Raw genomic sequence first — 18,590 nt, 5'->3', positions numbered from 1 at the left:
GGCAAAACATGCTTATCACTGCTTGTTAGATGTAGAAATGATATATGTCAGCTCAAAATTTTTGCTTGCAGCTCCTTGTTTGAGCCATATATGGTACAGAGTGTTTCAATGTGTGGTCTGCATGACTTTAAAGTGACTACTCGGTGACTGGACTGTAATGTCTCAGCTATTCACTGAGTTTCCTTCATCTCTAATGTAATCCAGATGGGTTGGCAGGAAGTGAACTATCTCTCCCTGAGTGATTCATCTCCATATTTGGCTTTCTTTTTTTTTTTTTCTTTTTTGTTCATTCATATTTTTTTGTTTGATTATCTGGGAACTTGTAAAAAAAAAAAACAGGAAATAGAGAAGGTGCCAAGTAAAGGTTACAATCTCTTCCTTGTCTTTGCGACCTCTTTAACATTTACGTCCTTCTTCTTCCTTATTTGTTTCTACTTTTAGAGTAAGAAGAAGTTTGAGAGAGAGTGCAAAGAAGCAGAGAAATCCCAGATCACCTTTGATCGGTTAGATAACGACATCAACGCTACCAAGTCAGAGGTGGAGAAGGTAAGAAGGAAGTAATTTGTTCACCTGTTAGCCATCGTAATAAAAACTCTTCAGCTTCCTCTTTATTATCAAGGGAAATATAATCCTGTTAACATTCCGTTGATAGATAACTAATGACAGTTTCTCATTGGATGAAGTGTATCTTTAAAGCTCCTGTGAGGAACTATGGGTTTGTGTTGATTTTGGCGCACCCCTGTGGACAAAGAGGTGCATCCTGACCAAAAATCTCCTCCTGCTTTCTTTTCACTGCCACATGTCACAACACTATTTCTTCAGCATTATTTTGATACCCATGTCTGACACCTTCCCCCTTGCAGCAGTTTTAGGCATTAGAATAAGAATATATAAATCTCAAGTCCAGTTGCTAATGGTCTTGTTTGCTTATGTAGGTCAAAAAAATGAATCAGTATTAATTTTGATCTGTTTCATCACCATTTAAATATCTTCCCAGGTGCTTTAAATATCACATCTTTGATTTTATCACTTTAAAATCAATACTTAAAGTTCCACAGTTCAAAAACAGAATGACTCATAAGTATCCCTAGCTGTAGGTTAGCTGTGTCTAATTGATACCTATGATATTATACTGCAGATCCCTTTTTTCCCACACGCATACTGTATAATTTGACTTGGTATTTTAGTTCAAGCTTATAGGAAAATAAAGCTTGTTCTTATAGAGGTCAAAGACAGCTTGGTGATGTTATTTTGGATGACGTTCCGTCTTTACTCTATTTTTTTGATTGATCAAGAGGAGATGGGAAAAAAAAGATTCTGCATCTCGCTTTTTTTTTCATTATAGTACCAAAGTAAGCTCCTATAACAGCCCACAAGAGTCTCATACAGTCTACATAGCCATAGCCCAATACAGGGTTATAGTGTTGCCAGAAAGCAACAGCTCCTTCCCTCCCATTTCAGGTCAAGTCACCATTGTTTTCCCTTTTCCTTTCTTTTCTTTGTTTGTTTTTGGGCTGTCATGTCTTTATTTAGAGGTTAGCACAATGGATAGACTGAAAAAGGCCACAGGTTTACATCAAACCCGGGCCGCCCACCTTGAGGACAATGACCGCTGTATACAGGGCACGTTGTTCAACTACTACGCCAAATAAACTGCACCCTGTCACCATGGTTTTTAACTATGTTATTAAAGCACATAAGAGATTTAGCTGCAGATTTTTCCCTGAATCCACAAATTTGTGAGTAATAAAGAGGGACATTTATTTATGTCTTTCATTGTTATGAACTACTGTGTTCGTTTTTCTGGTTAAATTCTGAACAATACACTCTGAAGGCTCTTTATAGACTTGTTTTGTGAAGTTTAGGGCAGTGCGGGACTGACTAAATCCTGATTGATGATTCACGTTGCTCTGTCAGAGGGGCAGCCACAGTTAGAGAAAACTCTGTCCTTGTAAAGGAGATTGCAAAATGTTCTCATTTCTTCTTGGTTTTGTTTGGTTTATTTAGGCGCCAGAATAATTATAAGTACCATTATCGTGGAGTTTATCTTCCGTGTATAAACACAGTATTGCTGTGTCTCCAGCTGCTGTGGCTCTAATGTTGTGCTGTTGTTATTTGTTGCTCAGGCCAAAGCCCAGTTCTACCTGCGGACCCACATGGCTGATGAGAGCAAGAATGAGTACGCCGCTCAGCTACAGAACTTCAATGCAGAGCAGTGGAAACATTTCAACAACTCCATACCACACATCTTCAAGGTACAGCAGACGTGTTTAACTGTGGCTTTAACATAGCGAGAAGCGACTAGTGCAACTTTTAATTGTAACTTTGCCTGTTGAAGTGTCAGTGTATGCTTAGTCAATTTCTTGCTCTGTGTTACAGAATCTGCAGGCTATGGACGAACGTCGGACGGTAAAGCTCGGGGAAACGTACCGGAGCTTTGCTGAGGCAGAGCGGAGAGTCATTCCTATCGTCTCCAAATGTCTAGAAGGAATGGTTTCTGCTGCTAAAGCTGTCGATGAGCGAAGGGTATGTAGAGAACAGAAGATGACAAACATAAAAAAGGAGAGTGAAAATAAGACATGGCTCCAGAATTAGTACTTTAAGTACAGTTAGATGAAAGGGAGAAGAGAGGACGGCTGGGTGTTGATTAAGGGAACTAAATGTTGCTTATTTGTTATCTTCTCCTTCTTTTCTTTCCAGGATTCAGGCATTGTCGTAGAATCGTTCAAGTCAGGCTTTGACCCTCCAGGCGACTTCCCCTTCGAGGACTACAGCCAGAATCTGAGCAGGACCGGTTCAGATGGGACCATCAGCAACACACCCAAAGGAGACAGAGAGAAAGACGGGGCCCCAGGGCCACGACCCGACCCTAAACAACACCCCATGAGCAGAACCAAGAACAAGCTCTGGCTGTTTGGGAAGAAACCAAAGGTACCAGATGAGTCAGTTTTGAATCAGTGGCTCAGCTTATTTTGTGGCACCATTATTGAAATAACTTAGCTGAGTTTATTATAATTCACGAGAGTTAACTTTCTAACACTTATTATCTTCAGTGCTGCAGAAAACATGCAGCTAAATCTCAGCGTCATTAGTCACATCCTGACTCCTCAAGACTCTTTTTTATAATTTCTCCACCCCTTCTTTTACAGATCTTCTGTCAGAGAGAAACAAACTACTCATGTTTTCCCCTCATGTTTTATGACTTCCTCTGCTCCCTGTTTGTGTTCTCAGCTTGTCTTGATTTGTCACCTTTTAATTGAAACAACACACTCCAATCTTTCTCCCATACACTCCTTTGGACCTTGTCCTTCTCCATAAATACTGTGTTATTTAATCATTAACTCAGCTGTTGGTTTATGTTGAGAGTCATCGGCTGCCTCGCAGTATCAGGAACCTGTGTGATGCATCGGGTGTGTGCTTGCATATGGATCTGATAAATAGTTAAACATGTGGTGTCCTACATTTTCACAGGCATGTCGTCCGAAAGCTGGGTACATGGCTTCAATCCAAAGTGTGTTTCTTTACATCAAATATTTATACTTCAATATTTCACTGAGAAGTTTGGAAAATTATATCTTAAACCAACATTATAAACCTCAGACGGACATAAATATGTTTGCAAAGCTTCTGTCGCTCTCTCCTGTTATATGACTGTACACATCACATGCCAAAAAAGCCTTTAAAAAGTATGCTCTTTTCAGTTTAAAGCTCCTGTGAGGAGTTTTTGATGAGTTACAAAACAGATCGAAATTCATATCGATTCATCTTTATGATCCACTAAAGAAAACAAGACCATCAACTCACAGATTGTCCCTTCAGTTATTTTGAATGTCTGAAGTAACTGGATGACTGATTGTTTTGACCATAAAAGTCAAGCAAAAGAGATCTCTCTTTCATGACACCACCACTCACTCATTTACAGGAAGAAATCCAAGAGACATAAGAAATAACGCTTTGTCCACAGAGGGCACCAAAATCAACAACTTTGGTGCTGGTCAGTGAAATGACTTTGATTTATTCCCTCACAGTAATTTCAGTGTGCATTAGTCAACTTATTATTTTCAATCTTACAATAATCATTAGATCCAGTATATTTCATAGATTTTACACGACATACTCTATGTATTATAGATATAATCTTTCATTTACTGCATAAATATATTGTAAATCTGTCATCAGTTTGAATCTATTCATCTTTTGGAATTAAATTGAAAACGTGTACTGTAAAATCCAATAAGATGCCCCTTTTGATACCTTTTGTGCCATCTAAAAAATAAGCTGCATCCTGTACACTGGTATGACCAGGATACAGGTATCAAATACAGAGAGAGGAATTGTATTTTGTTACAGTATTTCACCCAGAAGTCAGTGCTCAGAGAATAAAGTCACTCAAAGCGAGGCGGATAGTATCTGCGCCACCTTCTAAGATATTTTCTCCCCATTAGGTCATAATTGTGCATCTATAGAAAATGGTTGTATACTCATAGAGGACTCCTTAAATTAAAAAAAGTAACAAGTGGAGGTGAGAAGCATGAGTCTTGATGATTTGACCGAGGGTCTGGACCTCACAACTGTCAAAGTAACCTCTTGCTGAGCTCACCTACCATACTGAGCGCAAGCAAGTTTATATACTTGGCAAAAACAGATGGGATACTGTTGCAAAATCTAATTCATGTCGTGCACTTTGCTGAACCAAATTAAATTTGTCACATGGGGGAGCCAGTTTAAACCTTTTCTAGCTATCCTGAACCCCCCCAAAAAAATCGGCTACATCTGCTATACTGGCGCAACCTATACTCCAGATATTACGGTAAATACGACAGTTACTAAATGCAGTGAATTGATCAGATTGTGAAAACAGAAACAGATTAATGTTCAGGCTTTTAGATGCAATGAAACAGTTGACAAAAAGAGTCCTGTAATTGTGAATGGGTAAGTGTCACATGATCTTGCATTACCAACAGTGTCCACCACAACAAACATTACCTCACAGCCCATTGTGGTTTTTGGGGCTTTGAGCACAAAATAAAAGCATGAATGAGTCAGTTCTGAAGTCATTCCTGCTCCCTGACTTTATGAGGAAAGTCATACATGAGTCATACCTGACTGTCATGACTCAGTGGAATAATGTCAGTCATATCCTTATAAATCATATCCTTGTAAACTTGAATGCATTGACTATAAACTTCTCTTACATCCCCAAAGAAATAGAAAAAAAAAGGAAAGCCAACTTTCACACAGACTTCCTGTTCCAGAGCCAGAAACCATCACCAGATAAACATTTATAACAAAACAACTCAGATCCAAAGATTCTGTCGTCCTGACTTCTGTTATGTTTTGTCATCTCTTCCTGCTCCCCATCAGTCCTCTCCTCCTCCACCACCTTCCTCCTCTGCCTCCCGTCCCCGGTCCTCATCCAACATTTTCCCTCCACCCCGGTTCAGCTCTGACCTAGTGAGCCACTATCTGTCTGAGATAAAGACCACAGTACCCAGAATCCCCCAGAATTTGAGGGGCCTGAGGAGAGGGGTGAGACAGGAAGTAGTGTTGTGGTGTGTTTGATTAGGAGAGGTTTTTGTGGTTTTGGTTTTGTATGTTCTTCTACAGAGTGTCTGCAGTTTTATACTTATCGGGTCAAATTAAACTCAAATCCAGCTTCAAATAAACTTTTTTTTCTCATTCTAAAAAGTAGTGGACATTGATATCATTTCTAATCTTTCAAATGCTTTAAGTTAGTCTGATTTGATTATCAGTGAAATCAACTTTGACTGTAATAAAACCTGCAGACACTCTGTGTTACTGTTCGTCTCTTATTTAACCATTTTTGTCTGTGTTTGTTTTCTTGCTTTGTGTCTGTTTCTCTTCTTTCTTCTCTTATTCACTTTATTTATTTATTTATTTATGTGTGTGTTTTCTTCCCTCCTATCATTTATGAGATAGATTTCTGCTTCAATTCTGAGATTGGGGATCATCAGTGGTTGATGGTCTGTGTGTTTGTGTGTGTGGGAGGGGGTTTAGAGTGTGTTTTCTCTGGTTGCAGTGTTGTATGGGGGTAATTTGTCACTGATGTCAGGTGGGGTGTTCTGATGTTGCTCTGGTGTGTGTGTGTGTGTGTGTGTGTGTGTGTGTGTGTGTGTGTGTGTGTGTGTGTGTGTGTGTGTGTGTGTGTGTGTGTGTGTGTGTGTGTGTGTGTGTGTGTGTGTGTGTGTGTGTGTGTGTGTGTGTGTGTGTGTGTGTGTGTGTGTGTGTGTGTGTGTGTGTGATGGAGTGACTCTGCTAACAGTACAGGTATGCTCTGAAGCAGAGGTTCTAGTTTTACTCAACACAGGCTTGATACTAACTCCTCTCAGTTTTGTTAGGTCCATCTGTTAATGGGAGCTTTTTCTGTCTGGTTTCCTCTGACAGATTGCTATAAGGAGCATCTGAACGTCTCCATTTAGTTTGACTAATGATGTGATATCCTCTACTTATGGAACGCTTTATAGTTTAGAGATATTCTGACTAGAAAAGGCTGAAAGTTTGATAACTTGTTAAGAAAGTGTCAAAAATGTGGATTTTTCTTGTCCATAAAGGGATGTTAATTTTGCATTAATTTCAATTAATTTCATTAAAACTCCTTGAAGCCCTGGATAAAAATGCATATTCTAAATTTAGATGCATGGATTATAAGATATGTTGAGATCTAGAGCTTCTCCAGCTGTTGAAAAATAACACATTTTTGGCATCTCTTGTATTGATTTGTTTGCAGATTTGTACTACTTCTTTTTCATGACAGTGAACTAAATACACTTTGCTTTTACATTGTCAAGAACAATAAGCAGTTTTATTACATCTTGGTGAGCTTCAAGATCCCTACATTGAAATCCTGAGTAGTTACAGTCTGTCTCTGGCTGCTTTAGAGGTGCATCGGTACTTTGCATGTTTGTGGCTGCCACCCTCTGTCAGTAAGTGGAATAGCATATATAAGGAAACTAATTCCGCTCCTTCAAGAGGTCCTTCATGTTGCAAAAAATGGGACCCCTATCATAAAAATATTTTTTAAGTGACTCTACTGTAGAAAATCTCCAGAGGTACCTACAAAAAAAAGTGTTTTTTTTAACTAAAACAAATTACAATGTTCAATTCTGCTGCAAATTTGTCACCTCAAATTTAGTTTCCACTCAACTGTGTTTTAGGGAGCAAGATTTTTTTTATTATTATTATTATATGATAAACAGCCCCATTGTAACTCAAAGTCTAGTCCCCTGAAAAGAGCTTAATAAGTGAATGAATGATGCGTCTGTCTGAACGGTAAAGATAAAAGTCAGAATCAGAGGTGAACTAGTGCACACTTACATGCTGGTGTGAAATTGCTCTGACTGGTTTTAATGCTGAGCAACTGGCTCCTTGGTGGTTGTTTTGCTTACTGATAACTAACCAGCATCCCCTGTTTGTTTTTGTTTGTTTTTTTACTGTAATGGTAATGCATCAGTGGTCGATGAAGATGGTAAGTGTGTGAGTAAGTGTGTAAAGTAGTTCTGAAGAGACCCTGCAGTGTAGCAGTAGTGTATCCTCACCATATAGGACTCCCCATAGTGTCCAAAACAAACCCAGTAGTCACTGCAAAGTTAGTGTTCCCTCCTCTCATAGCTTATAGACATTTCTACCCTGCAGAGTCTATATTTTTACTCCTACTGGCTGCTTAAGCTCTCAAAAACACAAAGAGCTTCTAAGTATTCGTCCATTGTAATGCCAGCTCCTGTTGGAGCACTTTAGAAGCAAAGAAAACAACTTTTTTTAATTGTTTGAATACTAGCCCGGCAAACAGAATCCAGATATTAGAATATTTATTATTATTTAGGAACAATTATTGATTGTTAACTTGATTTTTGTCTTGGAGTTGATGATAATCCCGCAAAAGTTGCTTGTTCCAATTAAGAAGTCAACTTTAAACCTCCAAATGTTTCTGAAATTTCAAGCCGTTACTGTCACAGTTTCAGATTAGCGTTTAGGGGTTAACCTTGTTAACAAAGGGATTATGTTTTCTTATAACTATACCTTCATTTAAGGATCTCAATGCTAAAAAGTTTCTTTCATGGTAAGTCTGTTAAGAATCGGAGGCAGTGGTATAACTATTGTTTGAGTTGACCCTTTAAAGTAACGTAGATTGATCCCTTTTCAGTTATTCTCCCGGACTCACTCCTTCACACCACTGACACTTGATCCTGACTTGATATGTAGTTTAAAATATGCCTTCTCTATTTTTTTTCCCCACCAGGCCCCATCTCTGGAGGATTTCAGTCACTTACCCCCCGAGCAGAGGAGGAAGAGGCTGCAGCAGAGGATTGATGAACTGAACAAAGAGCTCCAGAAAGAGATGGATCAGAGGTAGGAGCCTGACACATGATTTATTTCCAAGTTGTGAAAAAAGAAAATATATGGAGAATAGAAGATATGGCTGTGCTTGTTTTCGTTCTGAACTTTGTGGCCTTGAGTCCTTCCCATCAACTCACATTCATATGTGTCTTTCAGAGACGCCCTGAACAAAATGAAGGATGTGTATGAGAAGAATCCACAGATGGGAGACCCCAGCAGCCTACAGCCCAAAATATCAGAGACCATATGCAACATGGAGAAGCTGCGCTCAGAAATCCACAAAAACGAGGTACAGAAGGGAGATAGTTTAGATTCAAGCTGAGCCAGTAATGACGATGCAAGTTCCTTCTTCTGGTCAGCTTCAAAATATACTACTCCTAAAATAATCAGGAAGTTCTCTCTCTCTCTCTTTCTTTTTTGACAGACTTGGTTATCTGAGGTGGAGGGAAAGCAGAGCTCGAGAGGAGACAGAAGACACAGCGCGGACAACCACCATCACGCTCCTCAAGGCAGAGAGAGGTGAACAGAAACTCAAAATATATCAGAGAGAGAGAGAAGGACGTTCAGAACAGACATGAGAGAGAAAATGCTGAATGATGAAAGAGTTAAAGAGTGATTTACATGGTGATCAGCAAGGGCTTGTATGTTGGCAATAAACTGTGTTTAAGCTCAGTCCTGCTGCTTGTTTCCTTTCAGTCCTGAGGGCAGTTATACAGATGACACCAGTCAAGAGCATCACACGCCTCACCACCGCCCCAAATCTCCACCGTCTGTTAACCCAGCCCCTGACCCACACGAGTTTGATGATGAGTTTGATGATGACGACCCGCTGCCCGTCATCGGACACTGCAAAGCTCTCTACTCATTTGACGGTGAGACAAACAAAAGTGCTTGATCTGTGATAAGTAAGACAGCAGCAACACAAATCACACCCAGAGCTGCAAAGTTGTGCTACCAGGGTGTGATCGTAATCTTCTGGAAGGAATAAGAGCATGAAACCAACTTTTAAAGCCAACTAGCCCAGAGCTAACTTGGGGGTACAACCAATGTGAATGCTAGAATGTTGCTACTTAATTTGGCAACCTTACTTAAAACTAAACATGATAGAAACAGAGTCAGCTATTCTAGCTGTTGTGAGTGATCAGTGAACTTTTTAAAGTCTGATTTATGCAAGAGCTGTCTCTTTGGCCTGAACGTCATTTTGGATTATCCTGCAAGTATGCAATAGACTATTCTTATAAACCTTTACCTTTATTCATAATAAACTAGATTAAATGCTTGTATATTTCGACAGAATTCGCAAAGACAATAGATTCTTATGAAGCAGTTAAATACCAGAAGTATTGTAAGAGTTTCTTTAAGGTCACTGCTGTTTTTAAATTTTGACTCTCAGGTCAGAATGAGGGGACGCTGGTGATGGCAGAAGACGAGGTAATGCTCTTTTCTTGTTCGTAACTTGATTCAGTGAATGTTTTGATGTTATCCATGTCAGTGCAGAACAACAACGATTGGGTTCAGCTACCAAATCTCTTTATCCAAAGCCGTTTTCAGCCTGTTGGTCTGTCGTTAAACACTCATTTTTTCCAACAGCTGCAACAAAAAACAGGACACAGTGTAACAGAGAGTGAGATGTTTCTCCATCATGATGAACACACTATGCAGTTTATTCTGATGTAACCACACATACAGTGTTGTGATATCAATACTCAAAAGAGCCTGGATTATTTGTTAATCTGTTAATTTGTCAAAACGTCGTTCATTTCAGTGCAAAGTGCAAAAAAAAATAAAATCTTAGCATTGTGTTGTTTTTTTGTGCTCTCAGTTGAAGTTAGTTCAACTTTTGGAACACTAGGGCGGGACTTCTGATATCAACTTTGTTGACAACAATGGCGGATATACAGAGAAGAAAATATCCACACGTTCATTTTATAGATACAATGTCTAGTTCTAGAGCTGCTGCTTATGCTACAACACAAGTTTTGATTAGTTTTACTTTTTATATGTCAGATTGTCTTGAATGAAAGCAAATCTGAAGCAAACAGAGCATTTTAAAATGGGGGAGGGAGGTGGAAGTGCCCCAGGACAATTTTCATAACCTGGCATCAGTAAACGCTGGTTGGAAGAGCTCATAAATCAAGGTTGTGGATGCTGCGGGTGCAAACAAAACCTGCGTTATATGATTGGTAATCCGATCACAACATCCACATACTGATGATAGATGTGAACAAGGTTTCAAGGCTTACAACTACATCAAATGATTGCACTGGTGTAAGGAAACAAACAGATTTTGCACCAAAACACAAAATGATTATTGGAAAGGATGTTGACTGATAATTTTGGTTGGAGAACAAGTGTGTCAGGCAGTTTTCTTGGCTGTAAAACTTTAACGCCTGATTTTCCTCACACTTGTAGAGTTATCTGACAAATCTTTTTCCCCTGCAGGTGTTGTACATCATCGAGGAGGACAAAGGAGACGGCTGGACGAGGGCGAGGAAGCAGAGCGGCGAGGAAGGCTACGTCCCCAGCTCCTACGTAGATATCACTCTGGAGAAAAACAGCAAAGGTGCTGTCACCTACATCTGAAGCTTCACTGTTCTCTGTCCTCTCATCCGTCTGTCGTCCTCTCTCCTCCTGTCTTCTGTCCCGTCATTATAACACTACAACAACAACAACAAAAAGAGACTGCATCTGAACACCTGCATGGACACTCATCTGTTTTCTCATTTCCATCTTTCTGTCCTCATGTTTCTTCCTCTAACTCACCCTTCCTCATCCTCGTCTTATATCTGTGGGACTGATGTCTCTGAGGTGAGTGTCTGAGCATTAAGAAAAACAGGACATGTGTATTTGTTTGTGTTTGGATGATGTGTTTATTGTATATAAGGCATTTCTGTGTGTGTGAGTGTGTTTGAACGGATGTCTCCACTGCTGTTTTGAGCCCTGTGTAAAGGCCACACCACTTCGTCATCGATCAAAGTGTTTGAGAACGTTTTTGTAGAAGAAATTAATTTTTATTTCATCCATTCTTTCAATTATTTTGATGTTTTTTTAAATCAGAGATATTTTAAACTCCTTTCTTTTGACTTTGTGTTAACATAATTTAAAGCTTTCTTGATTTCCTCTGTTTTTATTTCAGTTTGTGGTTTTATGTTTTCTGTGTTACCTGTGCCATCACAGTACAGCTGGAATCACAGTTACAGATTTGTCTGCTTTCAGACGAATGTCAGAGATGTGTCTGAATTTTAAATCACAAATAAGCCGGGAGTTAAAGTTTGAAAAAGGTTCCTTTCATTGAAATAAGGCTGTTAAAGGATTCTCCGCCTTTCATGTATGTTCTTTAACTTTTAATCATAATCTGACTGTTATTGGTCTTTTTTTGAGTCACTGATTAAAATCATCTCTGACCATCAGAGTTTCACTCCATCAGTCACAGTTGAACTTTTACTTTAAGTAGATGTTTAAATAGAGTTACGTTTCATGGATTCTTATTGCAGTGTACACCTAGTAGTAAAAAATAAGGGTGCAGCAACATGTCTGTGACCGGAAAAAGTTGCTTCTGTTTGTTTCTATTTATAACTCAGCGTTATCACATTATCAGCTCTTAAACAGTTACCAGTAAAATGTGTTGAAAGAAGATAACTGCAACAAAAGCTCCTGGAGCTGCTGCTGCATTGTGTCCACGTCACTGTAGAGTCAAAAGTTCACTCAAGGTTTAGAATCTATTGAGACTCAATTTACAACATAACACCTTTAATTTGCAGCAGGGGCATGAAACGTTAGGACGATTCTAAGAGTCCATGACTAACAGGGGCCTGAAAAGAATCAGAGCATTTATACGAATGAAGAGTTGGGGGCAATATCATTTTTTTTAAGAGGCCTAAAGTCCCTGGCAGTACCTCATGTGGTTTGATGACTCATCTCAGATCGAGAGGTGTCAAGATTTCTGACAGTGCAAATTAAATGCTAGCCTTCAGATTCCTCAGGTTTCAGGTCTACAAAGTTGGACTGTAAAATAGAAAATTAACTCTACACTGTCTTGAAAACAGCTTGAGTCCACAAACTGATCAGTCATATGTTCACTGAGTTAATAAATCAAAAGAAAAGGGAAGCTGATTTACGCCGAGACTTCTGTACAGTTGGACTAACTCCCTGCTGGTCATTAGAAACGCTGCAGGTTTTAGGCACTTCTGTTTTTGCTTCACCTTTACAAGCTTGCAGCCACTTCCAAAGATCTATGGATGTGTTTTCTCAGTTGCGCACATCTCTGGTGTACTGTCTTTGTCTTACAAAATAAAAAAAGAAGAATCTAATGGCTTAAAACAAACAGACAAGATCAGCACAACACCTTTCTTCTCATCAACACTTTAATTCTCATAATTCGCAAAACCTTTCCTCACCCTAAACCGTGTGCATTTTTTTGGTGTCTTTTGGTAACTGGCTCTCTCTTCTATGTGACCGCAGGTTCCTGAGGGCTGCAGGGTGGCCGGGCGATTTGATTGGCTGGTGGAGGGCTCACGCTGATGGCTGATTATTGGTGGTGGGGGTGGTGACAATGAAAGAGAGAGAGAGAGAGAGAGAGTAAAGAGGGGAATTAAGAGGGAAGGAGGTAGATGAAGTGGGGTGGGAGGTAGGTTTGCATGTCTGCATGCTCACTCATCCGTCATCAGCAAAGATTTCTGAGATTCAAGGTGGGGGGTCTAGCAGAAGATTAAATTATGACAGACAGGCAATAACATCAGATTATCCATATGTTTCTACCTGATCTGAGGGAGTTTTCTTAGTGATAAAGCATCCTTTTAAGACCTTTCAGACAGTCTGCATTCAGTTGCAAAAGTTTGACATTTTAAAACTTGTTTGCAAGTTCCCTTGGCGAGAGTTACTACAATCCCTCTGCTCTGCTGCCTGGTTTCAACTGGCTGCTTTTCTGGTCTGTAAAGGTCTCAAAAAGATGTAAACCCAGATAGCCTCCACTCTTGTAGGGGCTTCATATCAGAGGAGAATATCGGCTGATGGGCTGCTCTCTATGAGTGGAAAAACTCAAGTATACAGTGACTCTTTTAGAGGTGGTGCCCACAGGTGATACTTGAACGTTTCATCTCATAGAAAGCAGTGCAACATTAAGTTTTACTCCCAGATTAGGTTTCTATTCCAGATTACTTTTTATTCTATGAAGTTAGTCTCCTCACCCCTGTAGGTGCTACTAAAAGTGTTGGAGGAAAATGATCAACTAAAGCCTCTTGTTTTTGCCATCATTAAAGCCTTTGATGTCAGCATGTGTTATGCAAATATTTGGGCTCCACAGACCAGAAAATTGTTGTTAATTAAACAAAATTTCATCATGAGTCTGCAACAGAATAAAAAGATCAAATTGCGATTATAAAAATAGAAAATTGTTTCAGCGGGGCATCTTGTTTTCATATGCTTGTAAAACCTGCATGATGTTGTTGCAAGCTCAAAGCAAATGTTAACACAACTTAACCACTTCAATGTGAAACATACCCTATACCTGACTTCTGTCATCACCTAGGATCATTGAGTCAAATTCAAAGGCAACAAGATTACTGGAATATTTGAATTTTTCCTCCAAACTTTTGTTCAGCTCCTCACAAGATGAAACATTTTAGACATAACTCAGGATGTTCATATTGATCACAGTTTTTAGGATCAGTTGCAGTATCTGTGACTAACAAAATCAGTGTTGTTCTGCTCCTAATCATCCTGTCGTCATCATCTGTGCTCTGTTGGTGATGTCTGCCTGCCTGCCTGCCTGCCTGAGCCACTCTGCTCCTCATGCCTGCCCTCACCGTCATACAGTCGCATGTCTTTTAACGAGTCCCAACCATGATCAGGTGTCTGTGACTTTAACTGCATTTGTACTGAAGCGTGTGGCTGATTTTATGTTGAATGTGTTAAATGAATGTGTTAAATGAAAGTCCAGCATGAGTCTGATTTTATTGTGTGCGTTGAATGTCTCCCAAACAGCCTGTGGGTAGAATCAGAGCAGAAAGCAGGACTATCAGGTGAACACAATCTCTCTACCACTCTTTCTTTTCCTACCTTCCTCTCCTCTTCTTCCTGGATTGTAATTCCACCAGTCACCCAGCAGGGGGAGTCGCTCCCTCAGCTAACACCAGTCCATCAGCAGGACTACACTGCTTTAAACAACATCACCAAACATGAAAAGGAACTTCAGACTCTGCCTTAAAAGTCATGTTAATTTAATGTGGAGGGATTCAAACATGTCTCCTGCGTGACTACATCTCCCATCAGCCACCTGGGCTCAGCCTCATCCGCCTTCGTCAGGACTCTCAACTACATCTAACATGAAACTTTTATTTCCCTGTTCAATCAGCTGTAATTGTGAATGTGACGACAAACACACACACATACACACACACATGTATCACTGACGTGCACACACTCGTATGGAAGCCAAAAAACATGTTATTCCCATGTTTGGCTTTCTGTATAGATGAATGTGTGCATGTGTCTGTTACATGTATGATGTTAGTTCTTACCATTGAATGATTTGTACATATTAACATCGTGATGTCATGCTGAATGTGTTTCCATAGTGATTGTTTTTAGGTTTGTTTGACACTTCGAGAGACAACAAGGTTTGAATTGAACTGATGCACTTTGCCCTGAAGTACTACAGCATTTGAATCTGATTGAAGGACAGAGTGAGCGAACAAATGAATGTTTGAGGGGCTGTGTTGTCTGCTGAGAGAGGTGTGGACTTAATGAATGACCACTGTGGCAGGAAAAAAAAACAGCTCAAGTAATTCTCTCTTTTAAATGTGTTTTATACTCTTTTGTAACTCTGGACGAGCAATGAGCGGCTCGTTTTGCATGATTTTCTACAGCCTTTAAACACGTTCTTCTCTTCTTTTAATCATTCACTTTATCTCATGGATAGAGGAAAAAAACTACACAACTCCAGTACAGTTAGACTTTGTTTTGATGCTACTCAGAACAAAAATGCCACTTATGATTCTGCTTTTTGTAAATCTGAACAGCAGGTGGCAGCACTTTCATTGCAATCTGTGTTTCTGAGAAGAAGCTGTGAAATGTACAGAATAATGCTGTAGGTGTTGTTACTTGAACTACTCCACCTTTTCTCTTCTGTCAGCTCAAAAAATACATCTTTGGAGGCTAGGCCGGTCAAGATAATTTTTTAAATATGCTTCTTTTTTTAATTCTGACTTCGAAGTCACAATTCTGAGCTTAAAATCACAAGTCTGAGTATGTCAGATAAAAATGTATTTGCTGGTCTTACCTCCAAAAGAAAATGTTCAGTGATCCTAATCCTCTTCTGTAGTGAGGCCAGTCGTTTTCCCCTGACTTCGGCATTGTTACCATTAAGAAAAAAAGCTAATCTTTTGCAAACCTGTAAGACAGGCATGTAAGAGAAGATCATGGACAAACTTACCTTCGAACACACATTAGATTTGAATCTATCTTCTCAACTAAACTTCTGCAAGAAGAATATTATGTAAGATATTCAGCCTGCTATTTATCCTCTCGATTCAGTCTGATTTATTTTGCTCAGGAAAGCAAAATATCCCAGAAAGAAAAAAATCTGCAGTCATGTTGGTTTTTTTATGACTGTAGCCAGATCAATGAATTAATGCTTTGTGAATGAATCTGACATCATGGTTTTCCAACCAGATGCTAAAATTAAGCTGAAACTGTAAAATGAGATGTGTGGGATCAAGTATTATACATTAGAGTAAACCTTATGTCAATAGTGATTTATTGTTTAAATTGTACTCCATATTATAATTTGAAAAACAGCAAATGATGCCTATCAGGTTTCACGTCTTCCAATGTACATTTCGTTCAACAAGCCCAAAGATTTTGAAAGAACTATCATGCTAAGTGCAAACGTCACATTCGAGGAGCTAGAGCCTGGAAGAACTTTGGTTCAAAAAGAAGAAAACGAGCTGGTGTTAGCACCAAAACATCCTTGTAATTGTAAATGTGCACTCACATGTTACCTTAAGATGACCACAGTCATGTACAGAAGTGTTTATTCGTCAGTATGCTTGTAGAGCAATTCCTACTAACTCCTAAACAGACAGTGCACTCCCAGTTTTCCATTCTCTGTCTCTGTTTAGGTCAGCCTGTTCTGAGTGTAATGTCCCTTTAATGAAATAAAAAGATGTCAGTAGTAACACAGCAGCTTAAAAATGAGCAAAACTCACCACAATGGTTACATTTTCACCACTAATACCACATTGAGACTGTGAGCTGAGTGTATAAAAGCCACTGTGTGCTCTGAACATTATGCAAACAATGAACGTTAACTAATCACCTTTGAGACGTTAGATATGATGGTGAGATCTCTTAAAAACTGTTCTGAGTGTGTTGCTGTTTCACCAGCCAGCAAAAACCAGACGTCGTCTTCTACATTCCTCATCTTTTAAAAACTCAGACCATCGTGTGTGTCCTGTGGAAACTTCGTACAAACAGATCCTCTCCAACCCAAACTCCCATCACAGTAAATAAAAACAGCAGCAGGTACGGAGTGATTCTAACCCTACGATCATGTAAAGTCGCGTGTTTTTACCATGTTGTATATGTTGTAATAATAACCAATGGCAGTACTTCCCTTTCCATAATGTTGTGCACATCTTTTTACTTTGAATGTTGTCAGACACTTTGTGAACTTTTTTTGTCTTTCCTCTGAGATATTGTTCTAATAAAATAAGCAGCAATGAAATGTGAGGTTGTTCTTTGGCTACACTTATTGGCGCAAAAGCAGAGTTCATTGATATGAATGTATGATTTAAGTTGAAACAATGACTATGTGTAAAGGAGAATGTATAGTGAGTGGGTGGTTGTGCAAATGAGAATGCCAACGTGGTAAGGATGGATCTTGTCTCCCCTCATCAGGATTTAACCTTGCCTTCACTAGGCTATACATTACCCAGCCACCAAAACATGACATTAAAAAAAAGACATCAGCAAAAATTGTGTTGGTTATTTTCACAGCTAAAAATATAGCCTAACATTTCCATTCACAGCAAGTTAAAAAAATGAGCCTCCTTACTTACGATCTTTCCCATTAAAGAATATTTAAAGAACAGGACTTGTGCAGGAATATTAATCATGAAGCAAAATTCACAATTCCCTATCAGATATATTTAGGATCCAGTAGCTCATCAGGGTGCCCTGAACTGAATCAGTTGTGAGCTCAGCTAAAGGAAACTGATGTTTTTGCCACAGTGTCAACAGGCAGATGTGAAATGTGTCAAACTCCTTTCTGTGAGTGATTTGGTTTGATGTGTGTGATCAGGTTGTTCCTGGCATCGCTTTTGCTGTAGAGAATTAGTTACCATTACTACAGAGTTTTGTGCAGGGGTGTATCCAGACTTTTTGAGTAGGGTGGCCTAACTGGGGCACCAACCCCTGCAGGTGTTCACACTAATATGAATATCATTAATTTACTCTTTGTATCTACCCAGATAATATCTGTTTGTCCAAAGCCACAGTTAAAAGTGCTTTAAACTGTAACAAGTTCATTTATTGACAACATTTTGGTACCAAAACATTGCTAATCTTTTATTTGTAATGTGCCATAAAAAAGAAAATGTGCCAATCATAGTAAAGGATTTTGGAGTGGCATTTAAGGTGGCCAATCAGGTTTCAAGGGGGGGGGGGTCCATGCCACCCCTGATCACCCTTCTGGACACACCCCTGGTGTTGTCCAATTAGAATGAAGTAGTAGTATTTGGAAGTATAGAAGTATAAGTATAACACAGCCCTGTAACAATTAGACATACGGGTATGAGAGATACATATTCCACCTATTCTGTAAATGAACACTCATAATCTCTTATAAATGCTTAGTAGCATTCTTCAAATTTAGTTACTGACTCATGAAAAGACAAAAGGCTGTTTGCTGCAAACTGCACTTAAAATGCTCCTAAAAACCTGTAGAATATCCCCAGCTAGTCCAGCATGTCTTCATTATATATATTTCAGTATACGATCTTATCCAGCAGATGAAAATATGTTCAAAGACTGTAGGTCAGCCACCTCAGAGACTATATGAATCAATGCAATACAATCATGCTAAGGCTGACTAACAACATTGTCTCTGACCCTAACCATGAACTCAAAATCAAAAACGTGATAATGTTTGAATGAGGTCAATACAGCAGGAAGACTTGAGTCTACGTAGAATTAATAGTTGTATTTAAAAAAACGTACCACACATTCAGTCCAGA

The 18,590-nt window shown here is 39.2% G+C and overlaps 1 protein-coding gene across 2 annotated transcripts in view; it reads left to right on the top strand.

The window, feature by feature from the left end:
• fnbp1l (formin binding protein 1-like) overlaps nt 1–14,917 on the top strand; it is a 55,322-nt gene extending 40,405 nt beyond the window's left edge. Inside the window, exons 6-16 of one of the 2 annotated variants that reach the window (XM_034703415.1) lie at nt 442–546; nt 2,127–2,255; nt 2,380–2,526; nt 2,701–2,931; nt 5,365–5,529; nt 8,258–8,367; nt 8,512–8,644; nt 8,780–8,874; nt 9,052–9,227; nt 9,749–9,786; nt 10,798–14,917. In XM_034703415.1, coding sequence (XP_034559306.1) covers nt 442–546; nt 2,127–2,255; nt 2,380–2,526; nt 2,701–2,931; nt 5,365–5,529; nt 8,258–8,367; nt 8,512–8,644; nt 8,780–8,874; nt 9,052–9,227; nt 9,749–9,786; nt 10,798–10,938 — 1,470 coding nt within the window. In that variant the 3' untranslated portion in view covers nt 10,939–14,917. The remainder of the gene's footprint in view (nt 1–441; nt 547–2,126; nt 2,256–2,379; nt 2,527–2,700; nt 2,932–5,364; nt 5,530–8,257; nt 8,368–8,511; nt 8,645–8,779; nt 8,875–9,051; nt 9,228–9,748; nt 9,787–10,797) is intronic. The other variant, XM_034703408.1, reaches the window with a different exon arrangement.
• The last annotated feature ends 3,673 nt before the right edge of the window (nt 14,918–18,590 follow it).

The sequence above is a fragment of the Notolabrus celidotus genome, chromosome 2 (genome assembly GCF_009762535.1).
Source record: "Notolabrus celidotus isolate fNotCel1 chromosome 2, fNotCel1.pri, whole genome shotgun sequence".
Lineage (NCBI taxonomy): Eukaryota > Metazoa > Chordata > Actinopteri > Labriformes > Labridae > Notolabrus > Notolabrus celidotus.
This window is presented reverse-complemented; position numbering and strand designations above follow the sequence as displayed.